We start from the raw sequence: 23519 nt of genomic DNA on the forward strand, positions 1-23519 counted from the left end.
AAATAATGTAATACTAAGAAAAAATATTAACATGATTAAAAAAATATAGAATACTAAGAAAAATTATTTAAAATATTTAAAAAATATTACAATACTAAGAAAAAATATTTAAATTATTAGAAAAATAGTACAATACTAAGAAAAAATATTTAGAATATTAAAAAAATAGTACAATACTAAGAAAAAATATTAAAAATATTAAAAAATATATAGAATACTAAGAAAAATTATTTGAAATATTAAAAAAAAATAATATAATACTAAGAAAAAATATTTAAAATATTTGAAAAATATTAAAATATCAATTATATTTAAAATAAAATTGTAAATAAAGAAATATATTAAAATTACATTTAAAAAAATCATATAACTCTTCCTCCAAATTATTAAAAAATACAATGCAATCTATAATTAACTTAATACACACTTTTTTAATAACACATTATACTTTACTTTTACTAATACAGCTGGTAATTACAATCTTTCACTTATTACACGCTTGTAAATATAATAATACCAACGTTGAATATTAATTATTAAATAAATGTGAGAGAACAAACCGTAAGAAAATCTTGTGTAATAAAAAAAAAAAAAAACAAATAAATGTCAAAGAAAAAGATCATTGATCCCAAAAATATGAGGTGAAAGAAGGAAACGTATTTGAACACGTTGCTGGAGTGCTAAGAGTTTGAGCTTTTCCAATTTCTTTTTATTTTTTTTTTTTTTTTTTTTTTTTTTAAAAGAACCAACATTACTGGTGTAGTGCTTTTATACCGCAACGAATTCGTCTAAAAAAGGAGCCATTTACCTGAACGGTAATAGAGGTGTATTCAAAGTTGGTTTACCTTTGACTCCAAGACTTTTCTATACATCGACTAGTTTACATAAGAAGATAGGCTACCATTGAAGACTTCTTTATTTTTTTCTTTTTCTTTGTTTTTGTTTTCTTCATCTTGTCTTTTCTATTCCTATCTTTTCTTTTCATCATATTATTCTTTTTCTTCTTTAACTTTTACCCGTTTCCCATAGAATTTCCCCGACACAAATTCCCAATAGACACAGCTCTACTACCTATGAGAAATCGACGAGATCGAAATCGTTTTACCAGTTTTAGAAAAAGAAGAAAAGAAAAGAAAAAAAAAAACTTGCTTGGCAATGCATATTTCTATGTAAGAAGAAATTTTTCAATGAGAAAACGAGAAACATTTGTGACAATCATATACTTTCGAATAAATAATAATAAATAGTTGCATATATAATACATACATGCATTACATATATTTATAGAATAAATAAATATTGTATTTTAAATTAAAAGAATTTCATTTATTAAATATTAAATATTTACAATAATAATAATAAATATATAATCATTATAATGTATATATTGCATATATGTAATTTATTTTTTCGTTATATATGTATTATTATTATATATTATATTATAAATATATTATTATAATATTATAATAATTTCTAATAATATATATTTAATGTTTATATATATATATATATTTTTCAAAAAAATAAAAATCAACAAAGATGAAATAACAATTGTTAAATTAAATATAGAAAATTATAATAAAGGGATAGTTTAAAGACCCTCTTTAATAAATCTTCTGAAACAAGTGACCCTTTCTAGTTACTCCCCCACTAAGCAATTCAGATTATTTCATTATCTCATTTATTAAATTTCCCCTAGTTATTTATTTCACCTTTAAGTACTTTAATAATTTTACAGAATTTTTGTTTATTAATATTCTTCAAATATTTCATTCATTTTTTCATAAAACATTGTACCTTTTCGTTTCTAAACAATGTAAGTTAAAGTTAGACTCAAAATAGAAAGAAATAGAAATGAACATATGAAAACAGATGATTCGTTTTTTCATAAAACATTTTACTATTTTTATTTTTTTTTAAACAATGTAAGTTAAAGTTTGACTCTAAATAAAAAGAGCAAAATGAAAATAAAAAAAAAAAAAGAAAAAAAAACAGAAACTAAGATTAACATTTTAATATGCAATTCGAGTGTACGTCGTGGTTATTACAATTTAGTTTTTAGTATCTTTTTCTCTCTGTGCTTATTACTTTCTTCATAACGTAATGTCACTAGGAAAGAAAAGGAAAAAGAATTAAAAAAAAAAAGAAAAAAAATAACCTAAAAGGAAACCAAGAGGAGTAGATTAAAGACTGATTAAGCACGTCTGTGTTTTCCCTACCACCATTTTTCTTCCATTTGTTTTTTTTTTCTTTCCCCTTTCCTTTGCACGATCTTTCGTATTCCATTTACCTTGACGCGACCATTTCTAAATTCTACCTTTTCCTAATGTTCAAAATAACTTAAAATATTCTAATCATGAATTATACTTTCAACCAATCCTAACATTGAGAAACATTTAACTAAACTAATCGATTCAATGTATTTCAAAATATTTCATCTAATCGACAAGATTTTGTGTAGAATAAAAATACAAAATATTTTAAATATTACTTAAAGTATTTTTATGTGTACGAAGATTAGAAAAAAAAACATTGAGATATATTAATATACTTGACATTCGTTAAGTATAAAAAAAGAAATAAATATCGAGGAACCATTAATACTTTTGGAATGTGAATTTATAATATTGAATTTAGAAATAAACGATAGATAAGAATTAATATATTATTTACTTTTCAGTGATATCAATTTTAAGCGATAAGAGAAAGAGAAAGAGAAAGAAAAAAAATACTTCGCGGAACAGGCAAGGTTGTTGTCCATATGGAATAGTAATCGTTTAGCCTTTTAAGCAAAACGAAGTTGAATTTAATGAATCATGCGAAACAAATAAACGCGTTAGGCGTAGTTTGAGTTACAAAATATTCGAGTTTCAATCTGAGTTTGTCGTTGATTTCAAAAATTATTTATTAGATATTAAATTTTATTATTATAATTAATAGTTTATTAAATATATTATTAATAAATGTAATTCAATAAAAAATATATTCAACTATGTATATTAATTATTATACAAAAATTTTGTTACTACGAGTTATAGAATAATAAAAAGAAACCAAATTTGAACCAATAATTATTTATATATATTTAATATTTATTTTATATTTATTAAATTATAGTATTATTTATTTTAATTATTTATTTATTTTATATTTATTTAATTATATTATTATATAATTTATTTTATATTACAATTACATATTAATATAAATATTTAATATATTTATTTTTTAATATATTTAATATTTATTTAATTATAATATTAATTATATTATATTATAATTATATATTATTAATGTAATTATAAATATGTAATATTTATAAATATCAATCGTATTATTAAAATTTCACATACTCAACTTTCAAATTGCAATTACAAAGTATCGAAACAAATCAATAATATTCAAATCAAATTAATAAAATAAATAAATAAAAAACCTAATAAAAATACACTCTTCCTCAATAATATTTATTTATTTTATTTTATATTTCATAAAAATCAATCAATCAATCAATTTATAAGATTAATATAGAAAAAGAATTTACTTTTTATCGATGTTGCGTCTATTAATCGTAAACATTCACGTGAACAAATTTGTAACACCCAAAAAAAAACAAAAAACAACGAACACACATTAAAATAAAAATTTGTACAAATTGTAATACATCATCACTAAAATAATGTGAACAATTTGAACTTTTGATAAATCGAAATAAGAACGGAAACACGTGGTCTGGAAGTGAACGTACGATGGTCAACGTCACGAAACGTACTGTCTGCCGATATGGAAACGTCGTTGGGTTCTTCGTTTGCGACGACGCCGACGAAACTGACATAACGAAAGAGAGAAAAAGAGAATGAGAAGATAGGGATGTGAACAAACCCTACTGGAGTATAGTACACACCACCCACGCAAGCGTACTTCTTCTTCTTCTTCCCTTTTTTAACTACTATGGGTCTAACAAAACCCTTAGAATCCCATAATGCATATATGCATCTGATACAAACCATTAGTTTGAAATAACCAATGATGAAATTGCTTTGATGGACCAGAATGAACTCAAATGTAACGTTCGGTGGTTTTGGAATTGTCATGAGCGCATATATGCGGATGATACAAGCCATTGATATAAACTGTGGAGTTCAAATGCACGTTCAGTGAAGGTTTAGAGATTTTGTTTCAACTCTTATGGGTCGAACAAAAACTTTAGAATCTTATGAGCACATATATGCGTCCGATACAAGTCATTCATGTAAACTCTGAGACCATAATGCATGTTCAGTGAAGGTTTGGATATTTTCAATTAAATTAAGGGATGAGATTTTGTGAATTTTTGTTGTCAACAAACTTTTCTATTTTTGTTTTGTATTTTAATGTAAATGGAAAAAGTATTTCAATGTGATGAACTATACAGTTGGTGGTGTGTATATATGTATGTGTGTGTTTGAATGTTTTACTACACAGACTTGCACTTTCATTCAGGTTTTTAAACGTCATCACTATGATCTTTAAACGCTTACAAAGTACTTGGAAACTATCCAAAAGGTGTGACTGACTTATGTTTGTTGTTTCTCCTTTTATTTTTGTGAAGTGAAAACATTTTATCTTTTATTTTTATTTTCTCTATAATGTATCCAGTCAATGAACTTTAATATACACACAAATCACATACGAAGAATATTATTAAATATAATATATAATTAATAATATATTATATTATTAAATATATTATTAATTATTAAATGTATATTCTTATTTCTATCCATATTTTATTCTATAATAATTGGGATAAAATAAATTATTAAATGTATATTATTAAATATAATATATTTAATTTAATATAAATATAAATATAAATACGTTTAATTTAATATTATATAAATTATATTTTAAATTGTACTTTATATATTTAATATAATATATATTATTAATTATTAAATATATATTCTAATTTTTATCTATATTTTATTCTAATTGGGATAGAATTTAAATATATTATTAAATGTATATTATTAAATATAATATATTTATTTATATGTTATTATATTTAATTTAATATTATATTATTATATTTAATTTAATATAAATATAAATACCTTTTTAATTTAATATTATATAAATTATATTTTAAATGGTATTTTACATAATTAATATAATATATATAAATATATATTATTAAATATATTATTAATTATTAACTATATATATTTCAATTTCTATGAATATTTTATACCAATTTGATAAAGTTTAAATAAATTATTAAATGTACATTTTATTCATTTGATTTTAAGATTCAAGTTCACCTTATGAATGATCTTCATGTCTTATTCATATCATTTTGTGATGAAATAAAAATTTTCTGAATGATAGTCTTCGATGACACATTTGACACGACCTCGTCTAATTTATTATTCATCGAAAAAAAAATAAAAGAAAAAAAGTAAAGAAAGATTTAATATGAATCATTGTTCGTATGAACAAGTTAATCACAATAAAAAGTTTATTATCCTAAAGTTAATACAAGCTTTCGTAAGAGTTAGATAATACATCAGATGATTTCATCTGATTGAATAAACGTTGAACCTTAACAATTACATAATTGAAACAAAATTAATAAAGATTTAATCATCACTATGAAATAATACATTTCTAGAACACTAAGTAAGTTTAAAAAAATAATTTTAAACTGAAGTTTTCGATCATTTAATTAAAATCAAAAAATTATAATCAAAAAATTTGATTAGAAATACAAACGTTTATTTACGTACGTAAAAACAAAATGATAAATAATAACAAAATATATAAAATAAGGAAATAAACTTGCAAAAGGGTTGAATGTTCATAACAAATTGTCCTGCATGACGAGAAATGCGATTCGAAGTAACACATTACCTTGTTTTCCCTTGGTAACGGTCGACGATAAACAAAATTTACAGAATTCTCGTGAAAAGGACCAGTTTTGAAACAAAAATTCTTTAACTAAAAGCCGACATTAAAATAAAACACAAATTTAATACCATAAAATAATTACCTTTGCTTCAATTTGTTTTTCTTATAATAAACACCTTCGTTGTTTACGATACAAGATTAATTTTATCATTTCTTATTCTTCTTCATTTTTTTTTTCTTCCGTCTGACTTATTTAAAGTATTTAAAAAAAAAATTAAAGAAATGAAAAAAAATAAAAAAGGAAAGTTTCATTCGTAGGTTTAAGAAGAAGATGGTGGTATATCTCGTTATACGAAGTATTCGGAAAAATTTTTAAGGGAGAAGACCGGTCTTAACCTTTTCTTGACCCTTTACTGTGCACGATTACGTTCATCGTTCAGACTTCCCCCTCAAGCAAAATAGACTTCCGCGTAAGAAACATATCGTTTTACTTGCAACATGCATTTGGTATTCAAGTCCCAGTATTTTTTATTTTCTGTTATCTTATTGTAGATAATGTAATGAAAAACGATCTCGAATCTAGTGATTGTGATTCTCACGATTATTATATTTCGATAATGTAATAATAACGAGATACAAATGTATGTAAAGTGTATGTAAAGACATTTTAATATTAAAAAATGAATCTTATTTAATAAATTGTTCTTTTGATTCAATAAAATTATATCAAATATTATTAATTTATAAATGACAATGAAATGTTATAAGACATTTCACAATTTTTGAATGCAATTTCAATTGTAATGAATTTTGTTTCAATGAGTGTACAAAAATAATTTTAATCGTATTTGTGTAATATATCAAAACAATATTAAATATTTTTAATATTGTTTATTCTTATTTTCAAATTTAAAAATAAACAAATAAAATAATATGTAATACATCATAATAAAATGTTAGTAACCTAAATTTATTGAAATAACAATTTAAAAAATTAAAATCAATTAAATCAATTAACCCTCGTTATCTAAAGTAACTAAGCAAAACAATATTAAATATTTTCAATATTGTTTATTCTTCTTTTCAACTTTAAAAATAAAAAAATAAAATAATATGTAATACACCATAATAAAATTTTAGTAGCCTAAATTTATTGAAAGAACAATTTAAAAAATTAAAATCAATTAATCCTTGATACCTAAATTAATTAAACAAAACAATATTCAAATATACTTTCAATATTGTTTCATCTTCTTCTTGAGTTTAAAAAGAAATAAAATAATATGTAATACATCATAATAAAATTTTACTGACCTAAATTTATTGAAATACCAATTTAAAAAATTAAAATCAATTAACCCTAGGATAGTTAATAGATTACTATCAATGATTGTATTACAATTACATAAAAGATCGAATACAAGTAAATAATAAGCCAATTGTTTCTCTGACGATCTCGTAATAAAATGAATTATTACGAAACACTTTGAAAGTATTTGAACGATAATTCAACCAAGCGTAATAAAAACAACTGATTGGTTATTTGCAAAAAAAAAAAAACAATAATGATGGATAGGTTCGTTGATTTCTGATAAACAGTTTCCCAATCTGTAAAATAACAATGTTGCATAGTGCCTATTTATTGTTTAGTTTTTACCAAAAGCAGGACACAAAGTTGAGAAAAAGGGGAAAGACGAAAGATTTAGAAGAGGAAGAAGGTAAAATAGACTTTGTGGAAGAAACTTTTAAAAATGAGAAAAAGAAAAAAAAAGAAAAAAAGGAAGAAGATGGTAAGAAGACAAGAAAGACGCGTTTCTTGGAGCAATGTTCGTTCCGCGCTGTCTGCTCCCCTTAATTGAGCGTGCACCTTTTCAGCTACCACCATCAACTAACTTCTCTTCTTCTACTCTTCTACTCTTCTACTCTTCTACTTTTTTTTTTTTATTTTTCTCTCTGTCTTTTTCCTCTTCGTTCCTAATCCCTTTTATTTTTCGTCCTTTCTATCACCCTACCCTAACTTTTTGTTTTTGTTTTTTTGTTTTCGTGACATCAACGTGACGATATTCTTACTTTAATTAAAGAATTTATTTGTTTATTTATTTTACAAATTTATATTTTACGTAAATAAAAGATTTATATATTTATAATATTACTAGGATGCACATTTTAATATTTATTATTTTATATAAATAAAACATTTATATATTTCTGATATTACTAGGATGTTCGAGCCACGTTGTGCTGTGGGTTTGTTACAAGATGTTGATTTAATATAATTTGTAATTATTTAATAAATTATAACAACACACAAAATAATATTAACAATTAATATTGAAATACAATACAGTAATATTACATAAAAAAAAAAATAGAAAGAGTAAGGTTATGTCCTATATACACTGAAATAATTCAATTGTGATACAGAACCATCTATTGAAAACTTTTAGTAACTAAAATAGTTACTGAACGAGTATATTTATAATATTACTAGGATGCACATTTTAATATTTATTATTTTATATAAATAAAACATTTATATATTTCTGATATTACTAGGATGTTCGAGCCACGTTGTGCTGTGGGTTTGTTATAAGATGTTGATTTAATATAATTTGTAATTATTTAATAAATTATAACAACACACAAAATAATATTAACAATTAATATTGAAATACAATACAGTAATATTACATAAAAAAAAAATAGAAAAAGTAAGGTTATGTCCTATATACACTGAAATAATTCAATTGTGATACAGAACCATCTATTGAAAACTTTCAGTAACTAAGAACCAAAATAATCTCTAAATAATAAATCCTTAATAATAAAAAATACATAATAATGTACTAAATTAAAAAAATATATATTCTTTAAAATGAATATATTAAATAATTATATAATTATTTAATTATAATATAGTGTAAGTATACAAATACAATGTTTCTTCACAGTAAAATAAATTTAAAGTATCCTTAAACAAATATTATACATATATGTGAGTGTGTATTTATATACTTGTAAATTCATATGTGATTAAATATAAAAAAAATAGAATATTTTAAAAACAGGAAAGTTTGCAATCTTGCAAAACAAACTTTTCTTAATAAAAATACAAATTTAAATAATTTTATATAAATACTAGGGGTGCCCTGTTGCTGTGGCTCACAATCAGTCCGATACACACGTCTTTAAGTCGAACGTATTACCTTATACCACCATCTGTTAGAATCTTATCGAACTAACAGAGATAATCATGACTCTTTGTTAATAAACAAATAATTTGATTATAAATTGAGATATAAACTATCCTATCTTTCAAGTTGAATGAAACTGCACAAAGTGTGCAAAATTTTATTCAAATTGGTTCAGTACTTTAGGAGTCCATTGCGGACAAACAACGTGACACATAATTTATATATATTAAGATATACAAACTATTTTACAACAATTTATATCATTCATATATATCATAACAATTGATATTATTTATATTAACAACATTTTATATCATAAAATTATGATATCCTAAAACAAATGTACATTTAAATATTCACATATGAATTTTCCTTACTCTTGGAATGCATTGAATTTTCAACGAATCATAATCGAAGTTACTATGTTTAGAAATAGTTCATATCAATCTAATCATTCATCTTGTTGTAATAAAAGTCATCTGTCATCTGATGATGAGTCATATTTGTATTTAGAAATGAGTTTTCAAAGAAGTCTCCTATAAAAAAGGGAATCACGTTTGATAAAATAATTCAAAAACCTTTTTCAATTCAACATACGTTCGTAAATATCATGAATTGAGATTCGTTCGTGAAAACAAAACAGAACAATGTAAAAATTGTCCAAGTATCATTGAAAAGTAGGTCAATATATACAAATGTAATCTAAACGCGATTTTTTATTTTCATTTTACCTGTTCACAATAAAAAACAAAAAAAACGATTTATAAACCTTTCAAACAAGGTCAAATCCGTGAGGTAAGTAAAAAGTCAGTTTTACGACGTGTAATCTCAATTGAAAATCGTGAACCAAAAGTGGTATCAAAAAGAATTGAGAATAAACTTTCGATCGAGTATCGCGTTACTAGGAAGAAGAGAAGATTCAAACCACACACAGTACACCCATGGTGTATTTAAATGTTCATTCCTTTTATCGACAAAGAAGAAATGAAAAGAAAGAAAGAAAGAAAAAAAGAACAGGTAAGATTTCACTGACCTAAAAAAGCATCAACAAGCACGTACTTGTAATACCTATTGAGTTGTATTAATAATATTGAATATTTAAACAAAACAAAAATTGAAATACACTAATATAAAAGAAAGAAAGGAAAATTATTATTAATAATAATTTGATTTAACAAAAAAAAATTAATAATTAATAAAAAAAAAGAATCGTTTTTCGTACCTTCCCAAAGTGTCCTTAGAAAAATCTTCGATTACAGTAACGGCCGATGACGTCACGACGACCATGATAGAAAAAAACAGTATCCCATATCTCGAGAAAGTAGATTATGTTCACCAATCAAAATTCACACCTTAGGTAATATTTGTTTTTTTTTAAATGGGTACTTTGTAAACAAATCGTTGAATGTTACAATAGACACTAATTAAGACATGTTAAATAGAATACATTAACAAATAGACGATGATTTACTATGAGCGTGTCACAGAGACAGGTAAAATGAGACTTGTGAATCATTCAGAAATGACCTCTGGCACTTTTTAACATTCATGAATTCCACGATGTTAACCCTAGGTCAGTAACAAACCATCAGTCCGTATAGTTCTTCACAATAATCGTGAATATTCAATTGGTTAACTTAAGAACCTTTTTTTTTTTACCTTAAATAGAGTGTCTTTAGTTTATTATCGAACCAATTTTTCCAATAAAACAAGTGGAGCAATAAAATAAGAATATTATTCTTTAGTTTTCATATATTCTAGTTCAAGGTCGTGTAAAAGAAAACTTTTTAAAGTTATCACAAAATTATATGAAATATATTATTAATATTTTCAATAAATTTTTATATAAAACATTTAATTTGAATTTTTTTAATTTATTGTTTCTCATATCAAACAAAAAAAGAAATAAATATAATAATAATTTAAATAATAATATGAACACATTTGCACATACACGCACACACACACACACACACACACAGATATTTAATAGATTAAAATAACACTATTATTAAGTATTTTTGTTTGTTTATATTTTAGGTAAATTTTCGGATAAATAAAAGTAAGAACCAATTCCCCTTTTTGATGTCGAGGATAAGAAGCAAAAGGTCCGACTGAGGAAGCAGCAGCAACGATTGCTAGGCTCGTGTTCGACCAAGGCACATTCACCTTGACTTAACCACGCACCTGCGTATACGTGCACGATTTAACTATGTATGTATATGTTTCTTCTTCAACGGAGTGGGACCCAGCCGTTCGTAATTCGTTCGAGAACGAGATAGAAAGAAAAAGAGAAAGAAAAAGAGAGAAGATGCTCGAACGAGCACGACTCCTGTCCACACGAGAAGAACATCCTGAAACTTACTATCACTAACACACACACACACACTTACATATTCTACAAAATGAATTTACCCTTCTTCTAAAACAGGTACACATATACAAATATGAGAGTTTTCTCTAATGTGATCTTGGTAACCTTGATCTTGAATCTACCATAAGCAATTCTATGATTTGTTTTTAAATTTTGATTTTATTTTTTGGTTTTTTATTGATATGAAAAATTATGAATAATTGAATGAATGATTTTTTTTTTTGATAAATATGATTTTGAATCTACCATAAATATTTTAAAATATTAAATTATTTTATAATTGAAATTAATTTTTAATTAATTGTATAATTATATTAATATTATATTAATTTTAAATTAATGTTAATTATAATAAAAATATTAAATATATTTATTTACACAAACACAAAATTGCAAAATATAAATCAACTTGAATTGGATCGCAGTTTTAATTTCAGAAATCAATTTAAATACCAAAATTATGTTTCATTTTAAATATATTTAAATAACCATTATCGTTTTATTAATTAACCAAAGTTTTTGAGAATAAAAAAAGGTTATAACTGAGTACTTAAGAAGAGTGGAAATATAGTAATCAAAAGGTCGTTAATCTCGTTAATGAGAGCGCGTTCGTTGACGGGCCTTTAAATGCAATTACAATATGTTAGATTATAGTCACACTCTGAATACTATGAGGCTTACCGGTTTATTCATTGTCTATCGTCCCACTGAATGATAATTTAGAACATTTGCTTAGGTAAATAAGTTGCATCGTGAAACTAAAAAGAAAAAAACAAGAAAAAAAAGAAAGGGGATAGATTCAGGAACAAAAATTAGGATTTCAACGATGCTTGAAAACCATAACACACTACACTCACACTCATATTACATTATTTCATTTTTATTATTGTATAAAAATAACAAAACATTTTTTTCCCCATAGTAATCTTTCTTTTTATTTAATTAATTGAAAATAATCTTGAATTCAACAAACAAACAAAATTACCAGAGCAACGAGTCTTCTTCAATGAAGTTAAATAAAACACACACCACACACAGACAGGATACGATTTGTACGTGTGATGTACGTGTATGTGAATGATGGTAGAATTACTTTCGATCTACGAAAAACGATAACATCTTGATTAAAGGTGTATGTGTATGTGTGTCTGTGTTCGTACCAGGCACGCGTTACTCACCTCCGATCCCATTGATCGTTCAAACATTTCTTGTTCTTTTTTTTTTTTTTTTTTAAAGAAGACAACATGAAAAGTTTGCTAGCTACTACTGCTATGTTTTTTTTGATTCTAAATAAACGAAGAAACATAGATACAGGTAATATAACCAGGTACTCTCATTAATAAAGATTTAACCCAACGACTCATTGAAATTTCAATCGATAAACTCGTTTTGTATCAAACAAATGGTATCTTTCAAAAATCACGATAATAGATCTGTCTAATTAACGATCAAAATCCATCATCACAGAAAGACATTTCTTGTTTGCAACTACACACACACACACTCACTCACACGAGTAAACGTAACGAATGGAGAGAAGAAAAGTCAAAGAAGATGAGAATTTTTGAAAGCCTTATGAACTTTTTCAATTCGTGGCTACATTCAAGCTTGTGTATTTGAATAAAAGAGAGGGATGGGGGAAAAAAAAACTCCCACAACGAGTAAATTCCTATAGACAGATCTCGTCATTAATTAGCAGCGAATGTTGGATGTTAAGCAGTGTAAGATTTCAAAGATGATTTAAACAAGAGTTGCAAGAAGAGGACGACACATCTTTCTGTTTCTTTTTTCATCGTCTAGTCAAGTTTGTTGATGTCACTTCTACATACATATACATATGCATATATATATATGTATTTGTTGTACGTGCGTGCCACATGCCAACTATGACGAAGACCTAGAATCCACACACCAGGTTTTATTAACATAAAATCCTAATTAAACGAATCCCAATCTCAGTGTGATATCCAACTCTCTCATGAAAATCATTCGAATAATTCCGACAATTTTTTGCAAAAACTGTAACTTAAAATCAGTCTGGCATAACATACAGTAACAACATCGTATATTACACTCGATGTTATGCTAGAAAGATTTTTAGGGTAACGTTAGTTAGCAAAACGTTTCACGAAATATCGAACGTGTCTTCCGATTTCAACTTACTAACACATACCACGTCACATGTACGTGAGATTGAATCATCCTGTGTAATATTACTTTTATAGATTTGAATATATCGATCATTGTATTCTTTTATCTAGTTAGATGATTATTTATTACAATAAATTATATTCAAGTCATCAGAACAAATATGATCCAACTACTAAGGGCTTATTAACAATACAGACAAATAGCGGTCGTCGACCAGCTAGCATATGTTCAATGCAACGTCAGTATAGTTATAAGAAAAAATAACGGTACGAGAACGATGTCCAAACTGGTTTTTTTTTTCACCAAGTATATAACACTATTAATGACACTTTATTTTGACTTTTTAATTAGTTACGGTTAATATTATCAATGTTTTAAATCAATACAAATGATTATTATTATAGTTTTAATATTTAATCGGTATTAGTAATTTATTTTGAAATAAATGTTACTGTGGTATGTTATTTTGATTGGCAAATATTTATTATTTTATATATTAATATATAATAATATATAATTATATAATTATTATAATTAAATATTAATAATATAATATATAATTAATATATATTAATATAGGTTAGTAACTTTAAGTAATTCGTATCGAAATAAATAATACTGTAATATATTATTTTAATTAGCAAATATTTAATATTTTATATATCAATATTTAATTATAATAATTATATAATTATATATTAATATATATTAGATATTAATAATAATATTATTCTAGGTACAATAACAGATGTTCAACTTTGCTTCCGCCATTTTTGTTTAAGCCATCTGTAGGAAAATAGCGAAAACAAATAATATATCAATTTATTGGACACTTAATATTACATCAGTTTATTGGAAACTGTTATTACTTTAAATTTAAATAAAAAATATATAAGGATAAAAGTAAAAACTGTAATTTTATAGAGGACAAAAAAATATATTGCTTTTTAATGAAAACATGTTTAGAGTATCTTATAAATCTAAAAATATAACGGTACAATGTCTCCCAATAAAATATACATATTTAAATAAAATTTACAGGAATTATATATCTAAGTAATTTAAACATTTCAGAATATGTTAATAATTTTAAAAAACACTTGTTTTTTCTCGTTAATACAAAATTTGAACGATACTTACTGGTCAATCGATGATGAAACTTTAATTTTATTTAATTTAATTAATTAAATACACCGTATAATATTAGTTTAGAATTTTTCTAGTGTGTCATAATTTGAAATATACAGGTTTCTCGTCTTGACACAACATGTGAGATGCAAACGACTATCTTAATATACGTTTATGCCGCGTGCTGCGCACGTGTGTGAAACCAGTTTCACGTGAAATCCCTTAAATGAACTAACGATATGTTATTTTACCCATAAAGAAAACATCGAATTTTCAGACCAAAAGGTTACCATCGAAACCCTTGCAACACAAAAAATGCAACGCCAACGCAATCAACACGTGCGCATGGTCCTTCATATTGTTCTTTTATCTTTTTACTTCATTTTACTTCATCCCTGTCTCTACTGACATATAAATACATTTTTTATTACATGACACATCTATGTATATTATTATTATCTGTTACTGTATAATCCTTGATGAAAAATATCAAAAATATTCTTTAGATTTATCATATTAAATTGATAATAAATAATTCAAAAACATAATGAAAGGATCACAAGAAGGATTATAAGAACCGATCGTTGTCAATACTGTCATTATATTATCAAATAAAATCAAACTTAATAACTCATTGATAAATCTAATTATAAGACGCCATTTAATTGTCTAAAAAGAATGAAATTAATTTTGGAATCTTTAGAGTCACTCGAATCCTATCATCAAATTTGTTTTGGCATTAAAGAAAGGTTAAACTAAGAACGTTATGCAAATACACGAAGACGTGTTTGTATAAATATTTATAACGTATCAAAATATAATTAGAAATAATAAGATAGGAAAGATGAAAGTAATTTCTGATTTTTCAAAGATTGTCATTGCTAGTGACAAAAAGTATTAAATTAAACAAAGACTATTAAAGACCGAAAATGTTAAAAGGAACACCAAGACCTAAAGTGTAAAGGAGTTACGTATATATATATAGATACATACAATTATGATTTTACAGGAATCTTTGACTGAAAGATTAAGCAGAATAAATGTAGAGTAATGTAATTTGGCTCGATCAAGCAAGAGGTCGAGTTGTAATTGGGTGCAATTCGTGGTAAAAATAAACATAGAGAGCTTAGTTGACAGCAGTTCTGTGTATAACAGGGTGGCACGGAACGTGCGTAGGAGATGATGATCGTTCTCGTCAGCCTTTACAAGTTAAGCGAGACATCGCGAATAGGAGTTTAGGTTTACGAAAGAATCAAGTTTTTCCCGCCAATCGATCATTCACATTTGATTACGTATAACTCGTATGGCTTTAGAATTATATAACTATTGTTGGACGAGTCGTAAATAAAGTCTACTTACCGCTGATCGAGGCGAAAAACGTCAGAATCGGCGCGCACACACAAACACACGCGTTACACCTCGTACGTCTTACGGCAGACTGCCGTCCAGTGGCGCTGTTTTCAATCCGCCATATTTGATCGATCCAAACTCTACGAGTATGGCGCCAAATTCGAAATACTTTTTTGTCAATAAATTCGATTTAACTTTAAAAATAATACAAAACATGGAATTAGTTTCATTCACTTGATCGTTTAATTATTTTTCTTTTAAATTATAACATAATACAACGGAAATTAACGTCAGACAATTTACTTTTTTCTTTTTATATATATATATATATGTATATATATTATAATAATAATTTTCTTTATAATAAAACGCATGCAATATAAACAGCTAATTTTTTTTTTAAATAATCATGTAAATTAATAAGAACACATTAAGCGATACGATTGTTTTTTTTTATGTAAAAATTAAAAAATAAAAAAATAAAAGCAGGAACAAGTTTCTTGAAACGCAAGAATGTTTCGAGTATTTAAGAATATTGCGAGTTTTTCTTGTCTTTTTTTTTTTTACTATTTTATACGTAAATATGTAATAGCGTTTTATACGGTGAATGATTCTTAAAATATACAGTGAATTACCTATCATTTATTTAAGATTATCATGATGATAATCAATTAGCTCTTGAATAAGTTTGAAAGTTAATTTATATTACTTTAAACGCTTACCTTAGAACACTTTTACGAAAATTGATTACACTCTGTGTGCCTATGCCAATCCACCTTATTATTTTATATGGAAGTTTGGTTTTTCGAGCACATTTACTTTCCTTTTCTCTATTTCTCACTCTCTCTCTCTCTCTCTCTCTCTCTCTCTCTCTCACGCTCTTTTTCTTTCTCAATTATTCTTTACATATAATTCTTCTAGTTTTTAGTGTAATTGATAAAAACGGCTTATGCGATTCTTAACAATGTTATAGATCCGCGCATTATTAGATTTTCACTTAAAACAGAATCTATTTAATTAGTTTCTATACGGTATTATAATTACCGACAATTCCACTTTTATGATAGTTATAAAATCTTGTAAAGAAAGCCTAAGTTACTCCTCGACAAATATTACCGACGTGTGACAAATAGTCTTTCGTGATATCGTGCGACTTTAAATTCTACAGGAAATACATTTATATCAAATGGTGTGTATTCGCTTGAAGAGAATTATCCATAAATTCATGAAATTTATGAATACCGACAAAGCGTTATCAGCACTTTATCAATATATCTAATTGTGTGCTATTATTATCTTTCTTGAAAGCTTAAAATGTATGCGCATTGCGGCAAATACCGCAACCCAAAGCAAATTCTTCACCGGTTGGTGGATGTTTCACGTGTAATGGACATTCGTCTCCTTCAAGTTGCTTAGCTTTAGGTCCTGTAATAATTTAGTCATCGTTTTAATATCAAATGAATTATCAATAAGAAGTAATTAAACAAAAATAAGTACCTGCAGGACATGAAGGCAGCTCGCTCTTTGGAATGGTGGTGACTCGTTGAAAGTCGTCGTGGCAGGGGTTGCAGAAGTGGGTAGTTCCAAAGCAAAAGAAGACTGCCACTGAGCAACAATATCGACATTTATACTCTAGAAAGTCTGCCCCATGCTTCGGACACATCTGAGCCCTTGCCACGTCGCTGCACCCCCCGCAAACCAATTCTGTGGGATCGAAAGATTCCCCTCCTAGCTGTGCATCGCATCTTGCTTCACCACCATAATAGGCCTTCTGACACTTGTAACAAACGTAATATGCGTATCTTTCCATGGCATACGCTGCTGGATCTTGAAAACGTCCACCTGGTGCAAATGCTGCTTCCACTCTATATAATAAAAAATTACGTATAAATAATATCGTATTAAGAATTGAACAAAATATTAGGTTATGAGATGTGTGAACAAGAAAAAGAAACAATGCATACTTATGCAATCCTTCGTATTCTAATCGCATTAAAGCTTTTCTCTTAACATCCTCATAAAGCTCTTTGATGCTTGCCAATTGTTCAGCTAACATCGGATGTATCATTGGTACCTTGCAAATAGGACAAAATGAGAATCCAAATGTTATCCTTGGTCCAACCCATCTTTTTATCAATACGCTTCGGCAGCAATGTAAGTGGAACACATGACCACACTGTAATTGTATAGCTGGAGCACAAGACAGTGCTTCGGTGAAACAAATCATACACATATCATCGGCATCCTGTTTGAGATCACTATCCGACGAACATCTGTACAAGCATGGCAAGCAAGTTTTTTCATTTCTGACTCCTCCACAAATATGACCACAAGGGTGAACCTTGTTGCATGCGTTTTTCGAATGTTCTTGACAATCATGATCAGCACAAATATTTCCTATTGCTAATAAACCTGTATTTCCAGTAGTACCGCAAAATCTACACATTCCAGAAGTAACTCCAACAGGTTTTCTTGGTGAACCATCTCGAAATTCTATCAATGCTTTCAATGTTCTACTATCTGCTAAAGCTAGTATCCAAAATAGTTTCGTTCTTCCGCAACCCTCGTGTAAATCTACACGAATAGCTTCCTCTTCTTCCTTACAGACCTGTCTAATGTGCATCCTTGTTCTTCGATGAAGGTGCAATACTCGATCACATTCAGCACATAAATTTCCACATTCATTACATTGTATAATAGCCGTTGTTTCACCGTCATCGTGATTGCTACATGTTGGCTGATAAAGTTAGCAAAATATATTTTAATAGATATCATCAAAAATACATGTTTGTTAAATATTTTAAAATAAGTGCAATCATTATGTAAAAGAACATTTAATAAACTAACCCTGGGAGGTTGTGGTTGTCCTTCAGAAGCACTCCATTGTCCAGATGATAATCTTTCAACATGATCAGAATCTAAAACGCACAAGGAAGAAAGAGCTAACCACAATGTTGGAGTTCTAAGACATTCTATTGGTTCTCGACTTTTTTCACTTAATCTTGTCAAATTTAAAATATTTTCAGCAATAGCAGCCTTTGCTACAGATGCCCATGCCTCTGATATTTTTCCCTATAAAAGGAATGAAGTATAGAATTATTTGAAACATACTTCTAAAAATGATTTTAACAAAATGCTTACCGATGCCATATCCTTTAAAAGTTGAATTATAACTTCAGCTAATTTTCTAGCCATACATCCCCTTAACCACCATCTCTCACCAACAAAACTTTTTGGATGTATACAAGTTGCAAGTGAAGCTGTCTGCAAAGCTTTACCATTATTATCTTTTCCTTTTACTTTAACTTGTACAGTTAATGCTTTAGCGATACAGCTTAAAAATATGTCAAGTATTCCAAGTGAACTATCATCAAATTCTTCAGACTGTGTAAGACCATTATTGGCAACAGCTACTATACTAAAATCTGATGGTGGTAATCGTTCTACACCAACGACAGTAGCTAATATCTCAGGTTTGATTACTGGTAAAATTCTTCTTAAAAGAGACGTAACCTAAGAACAGAAAACAAATCCAATAATACCTAAACATCATGTGTAGATTATTAAAAAGATATAAATACGTACTTGACGTTGAACTCTGGCAGATCCAGTATGTAATAAACTAAGTAAATCTTTAACCAAACCGTATTGATATGACAAATAATGTTGTCCTACAGAACTGCCACTTAAAGCAAGAACCATAGAAAGCATTTCAAAACAATAAGTATCCGCTGTTTTTGGTAAATCACTGTTGTCACTTACTACACTATTGATAGGTGTTGGAGAACACAACAACAATTCCCATTCTTCTCTCATACGAATTGTTTCTTTTTGTATAGCTAAAACTATATGCTTGCAAACCTGTTTTTGTAAATGGGTTAATTTACTTCTACTGAACAAAATTCCAACCATGTGTTCTCTTAAATCATTGCTATCTTCTATATCTTCATTCGATCCTTCCGTTTGTTCAGGTTGTTGAGGTTGTTCACCTTGTATAAGTTTACCAAATACTTGAGATGTGATCAGACGAAATACTTTCAACGTTTCTGTTTCACAATTTTTCTGTTGTATCATTTGCGTGCTTAATTGTTTCCCAATTTTTAACGATTCTCCTTTGATTTCTCCTAAAATTCGAATTTGACGTACGCGAAGGGAATTGTCAGGTCCTTTGAATTCCAGTCCAATAACAACGTGACGTGGATCTATACAATTTCATTACAACATTATATTACTTTGTTTAGAAAATAATTATTATATTTGAAACTTACCAGTGATTGAACAATTTATCCATCCAACAGATCTACTTTCAATCTCAACAGTTCTCAATTTGACCATTTCATCAACATTAGTTCCTGATTGAAATACAACATTGGATACTTTGTGCTAAAATGATACAATCCAATAGTACAATGTTTTGAATGAAATTATTGACAATTATGATAATGAAATAAAACTCACTGTTAAATCTCGACAATTGTCAATATGAATGTATACTATTCTTGGAAAAGAATGTACCGCGCATACTATAGTTATAGTTTTAGTTTTATGTCGATCTTCATCGCCAGATTCCCAAAATGTTTCTGTTGAGTTGTCAGTCAAACTGCTTATCATGGCTTGTCTACTGGATGCTTTAATTTTCACACCACTCGTTAAGTCTTTTAAAACTTCAACACATCCAGTTATCTGTTGAGATGACATAGATTGATGACTTTCGTGCATGCTCATATTAACATCTTCCTCTTCTTCAGATCTTGACAAAATTTTACTGATGTTACTAAAAACGTGACTTCTATGAAGGAACATATGATCAGCTGGTGTAAATCTAATCGACCAACATCTAATAGCAGCATGTTGTAATGGTGAACCTGTAAATTGTTTTGATTATAATATAAAGCACATTCAAAAAATAGAAACATTTTTGATATTAGAAAGATACCTGGCGGTGGTAAAAGCATTAAATCAGCAATAGTTTGCAATAAAGTATGAAATGCTGTTGGCAAAGGATTAACAGCTTCACCTGCTATCAATAAGTCACCCAAAGGATGTTCACGTGTACCTGCCATATCCTTAAATTAAGAAAAACATTCAGTAAATACTTGTCCTTTTAAAATAATGTTAATTGACAAATTAATATACGTACATGATCATCTTTCTTTTCCATTTTATTATCTTCCTCTGTTTGTTCTGAAGTATCAGTAGATGCTACAGGTGTAAGCGAGGAAACGAACCACCAAAGTAAATCATGTAAACAAATTGGTTGAGTTACGCTACGTAATAACCAATTTAAAGCTTGCATTGCATAAACTCTACACGCAGCACGTCGCAAAGCTTGTTTCATCGCTATCTGTAAATGTTGTAAATTGTGTTGCATAAGAACAAATAACATAACTGGTCTCATGAGAATTTCTATTCGATCGTTATTAGCTGTTTCTGCTTGACTTGTAGAAACTATTGCGGATTGATCCATAGATGGAACTAATTTTTGAAGAGCAGCTGATGGATAACATAATAGTGATGAACCAGCATCTGTAATATACAAATAAATCGATAAAATATTTATTCTAAATAATAATATGATTAATTTAAATGAGATATATCTAAAGGTATCACCATTGCTCATTTCACCGCCGCTATAGTTTCGTTTACGCATCATTACGATTCTTCCATCGTTACTATTTCTAGCCCATGGTGCACCTGTAGACATTGATACAGATCTATGGAATGTTCCTCGATTTTTTCCACTTTCATTGTCACTTTCGCTCACGGGACACTCGGATAATGGCTGGAAATTGTATAATTAATGATTAAAAAACAAAACATGTCACAGTAATATAATTTAACTTACTCTGCCATTTGTGGTGTTAAACATTCCGACAGTTCCTTCATAAAGATTTTGCTGACCATTTTGTCGTCTTAAAGTTTCCTCGTAGTATCTCTCATCGTGAGTTTGAGAATTGTGAATTCCCAAAGCTTGCAAACATTGAAACGGACCCGTTGGTGGAAATGGACCAGCTGCTTCCGGGGGACTGTAATTTTCTGCTACGGAGGATAAAGTTTGAGACGGTCGTCTCTGTTGTTTTGGAATGCTTAAACCGGACGCACTGGCCAAGTCCAAAAGAAACATGGCATTATTTTTCATAATAATGTGTGTATCAAACCCATTGGGACTAGTAATCGGTGATACTGGTTTGCTGTCGTTAGTTTTACTCTTTGATAATCCCGTAATAAAATTTTTAGCTAATTTATTTTTTCTCACTGTTAAATATTTTTCCCGACACGTGTCACATATCAAATACCATGAATAACCGCCTACACCGCCGTCACCACAATTACCTGCCCATCCGACACAATAATTACCATCACTTTTATATCCCTTACCACCTGCACTCCAACCACAACCTGGGTGTACCATTTTCATATGATATGTCACTGGATGAGGAAACATCAATCCACAAAGTTCACAAATAGTTTCACATTCTATACCAGTACCAAGACTTTCAGATGCATTAGACTTTCCAACAGGTTTCCATTCTTTTTTCTTTCTGCTACTTTTCTTATCTTTATTATCTTTCACTTTATCTTCTCTCGGACGTTTTTCAGGTGCTGGACACTTTGCTAGTTTCATCGTCTGTATCTGAGATATTGGACTTGGTAAAACAGATTGTTGCTCGACCGCTTGTAAACAATTCGTACTAAGTTCTTCCCAGAGGAATACTAAACTCTTCAAGGCCGGTGGTAGAACAGCAACCGTATGAAATTCTGGAAGGGAATCGAGTTTACCACCTGATTGTATTTCTTCTTTAATAGTCACTTCTTGTTTCTTTCTACTTCGATTAGCATTTGCATTTGCAGCTGAACGAGTTAAAGTTTCCAAGGTACTAGCTTGTATATGCAAATAATTTCCAGCATTTGTTACTTCCACGGAATGTCTTTGCCTAGCCTTTTGTTCTTGTTTCTCCTTGTCATTAGGTTGTACCAATGGTTGTCTTGTAACAACGACGGCTCCTTGTTTAGGTAACGTTGGATGAAATTTAAGGAAACTTGCACATGCCATTGCATCGTGAACTATACCTTCGTGCCATAGAAATGCAGCAAATACTGCTCTTAAACATTCAGCTACTGAAGGACTAATAGCTTCCTTAACTTTATCTTTACTCAGATTTAATGCACGTGACGGATTTGGTAATTGATTTGTATTGGCTGGTGACATTGCTCGTTTAGCTCTAATCTTCACTACTTTCGTATGATCTCTTTTATTTAATTTTGGTGAATGACGTTCGTCTTTTGTTCCAGATGATCCAATGCTAAAGTGTCCCTTCATAGCGGTGGTTGCGCTTTCTGGACTCGTTTGTGTTTGTGCTTGGGATACTTTACGTGGACTGTCTTGAGAATTCTACAAAAAATATCAAATGAATATTAGTTGTTTCTTG

At 27.9% G+C, this 23519-nt stretch overlaps 2 protein-coding genes across 9 annotated transcripts in view; both read right to left on the reverse strand.

The window, feature by feature from the left end:
• LOC107069320 (WD repeat-containing protein 47) overlaps positions 1-16202 on the reverse strand; it is a 73291-nt gene extending 57089 nt beyond the window's left edge. The window contains exon 1 of one of the 3 annotated variants that reach the window (XM_015326545.2): positions 16099-16202. Coding sequence is in view for 2 of the 3 variants with exons in the window: in XM_015326543.2 (XP_015182029.1) it covers positions 3548-3582 (35 nt within the window). In the remaining variant the exon portion in view is untranslated. Of the gene's footprint in view, positions 1-3547; positions 3732-16098 lie in introns of those variants that run through there. The other 2 variants (XM_015326543.2, XM_015326544.2) reach the window with 2 other exon arrangements.
• Positions 16203-16929: 727 nt separating this feature from the next.
• Positions 16930-23519, reverse strand: part of hiw (MYC binding protein highwire) — a 220257-nt gene continuing 213667 nt past the window's right edge. For all 6 annotated transcript variants that reach the window (XM_015326518.2, XM_015326517.2, XM_015326523.2 and 3 more), the window contains 12 exons: positions 21935-23482; positions 21700-21871; positions 21230-21615; positions 21026-21155; positions 20548-20954; positions 20358-20472; positions 19675-20291; positions 19231-19602; positions 18937-19161; positions 18054-18826; positions 17587-17954; positions 16930-17514 (listed from right to left, as the gene is read on the reverse strand). In XM_015326518.2, the coding sequence (XP_015182004.2) occupies positions 17399-17514; positions 17587-17954; positions 18054-18826; positions 18937-19161; positions 19231-19602; positions 19675-20291; positions 20358-20472; positions 20548-20954; positions 21026-21155; positions 21230-21615; positions 21700-21871; positions 21935-23482 (5229 nt within the window). In that variant the 3' untranslated portion in view covers positions 16930-17398. The remainder of the gene's footprint in view (positions 17515-17586; positions 17955-18053; positions 18827-18936; positions 19162-19230; positions 19603-19674; positions 20292-20357; positions 20473-20547; positions 20955-21025; positions 21156-21229; positions 21616-21699; positions 21872-21934; positions 23483-23519) is intronic.

The sequence above is a fragment of the Polistes dominula genome, unplaced genomic scaffold, assembly GCF_049000335.1.
Source record: "Polistes dominula isolate Pdom_NZ unplaced genomic scaffold, Pdom_raw_medaka contig_83, whole genome shotgun sequence".
In the NCBI taxonomy this organism is placed as follows: domain Eukaryota; kingdom Metazoa; phylum Arthropoda; class Insecta; order Hymenoptera; family Vespidae; genus Polistes; species Polistes dominula.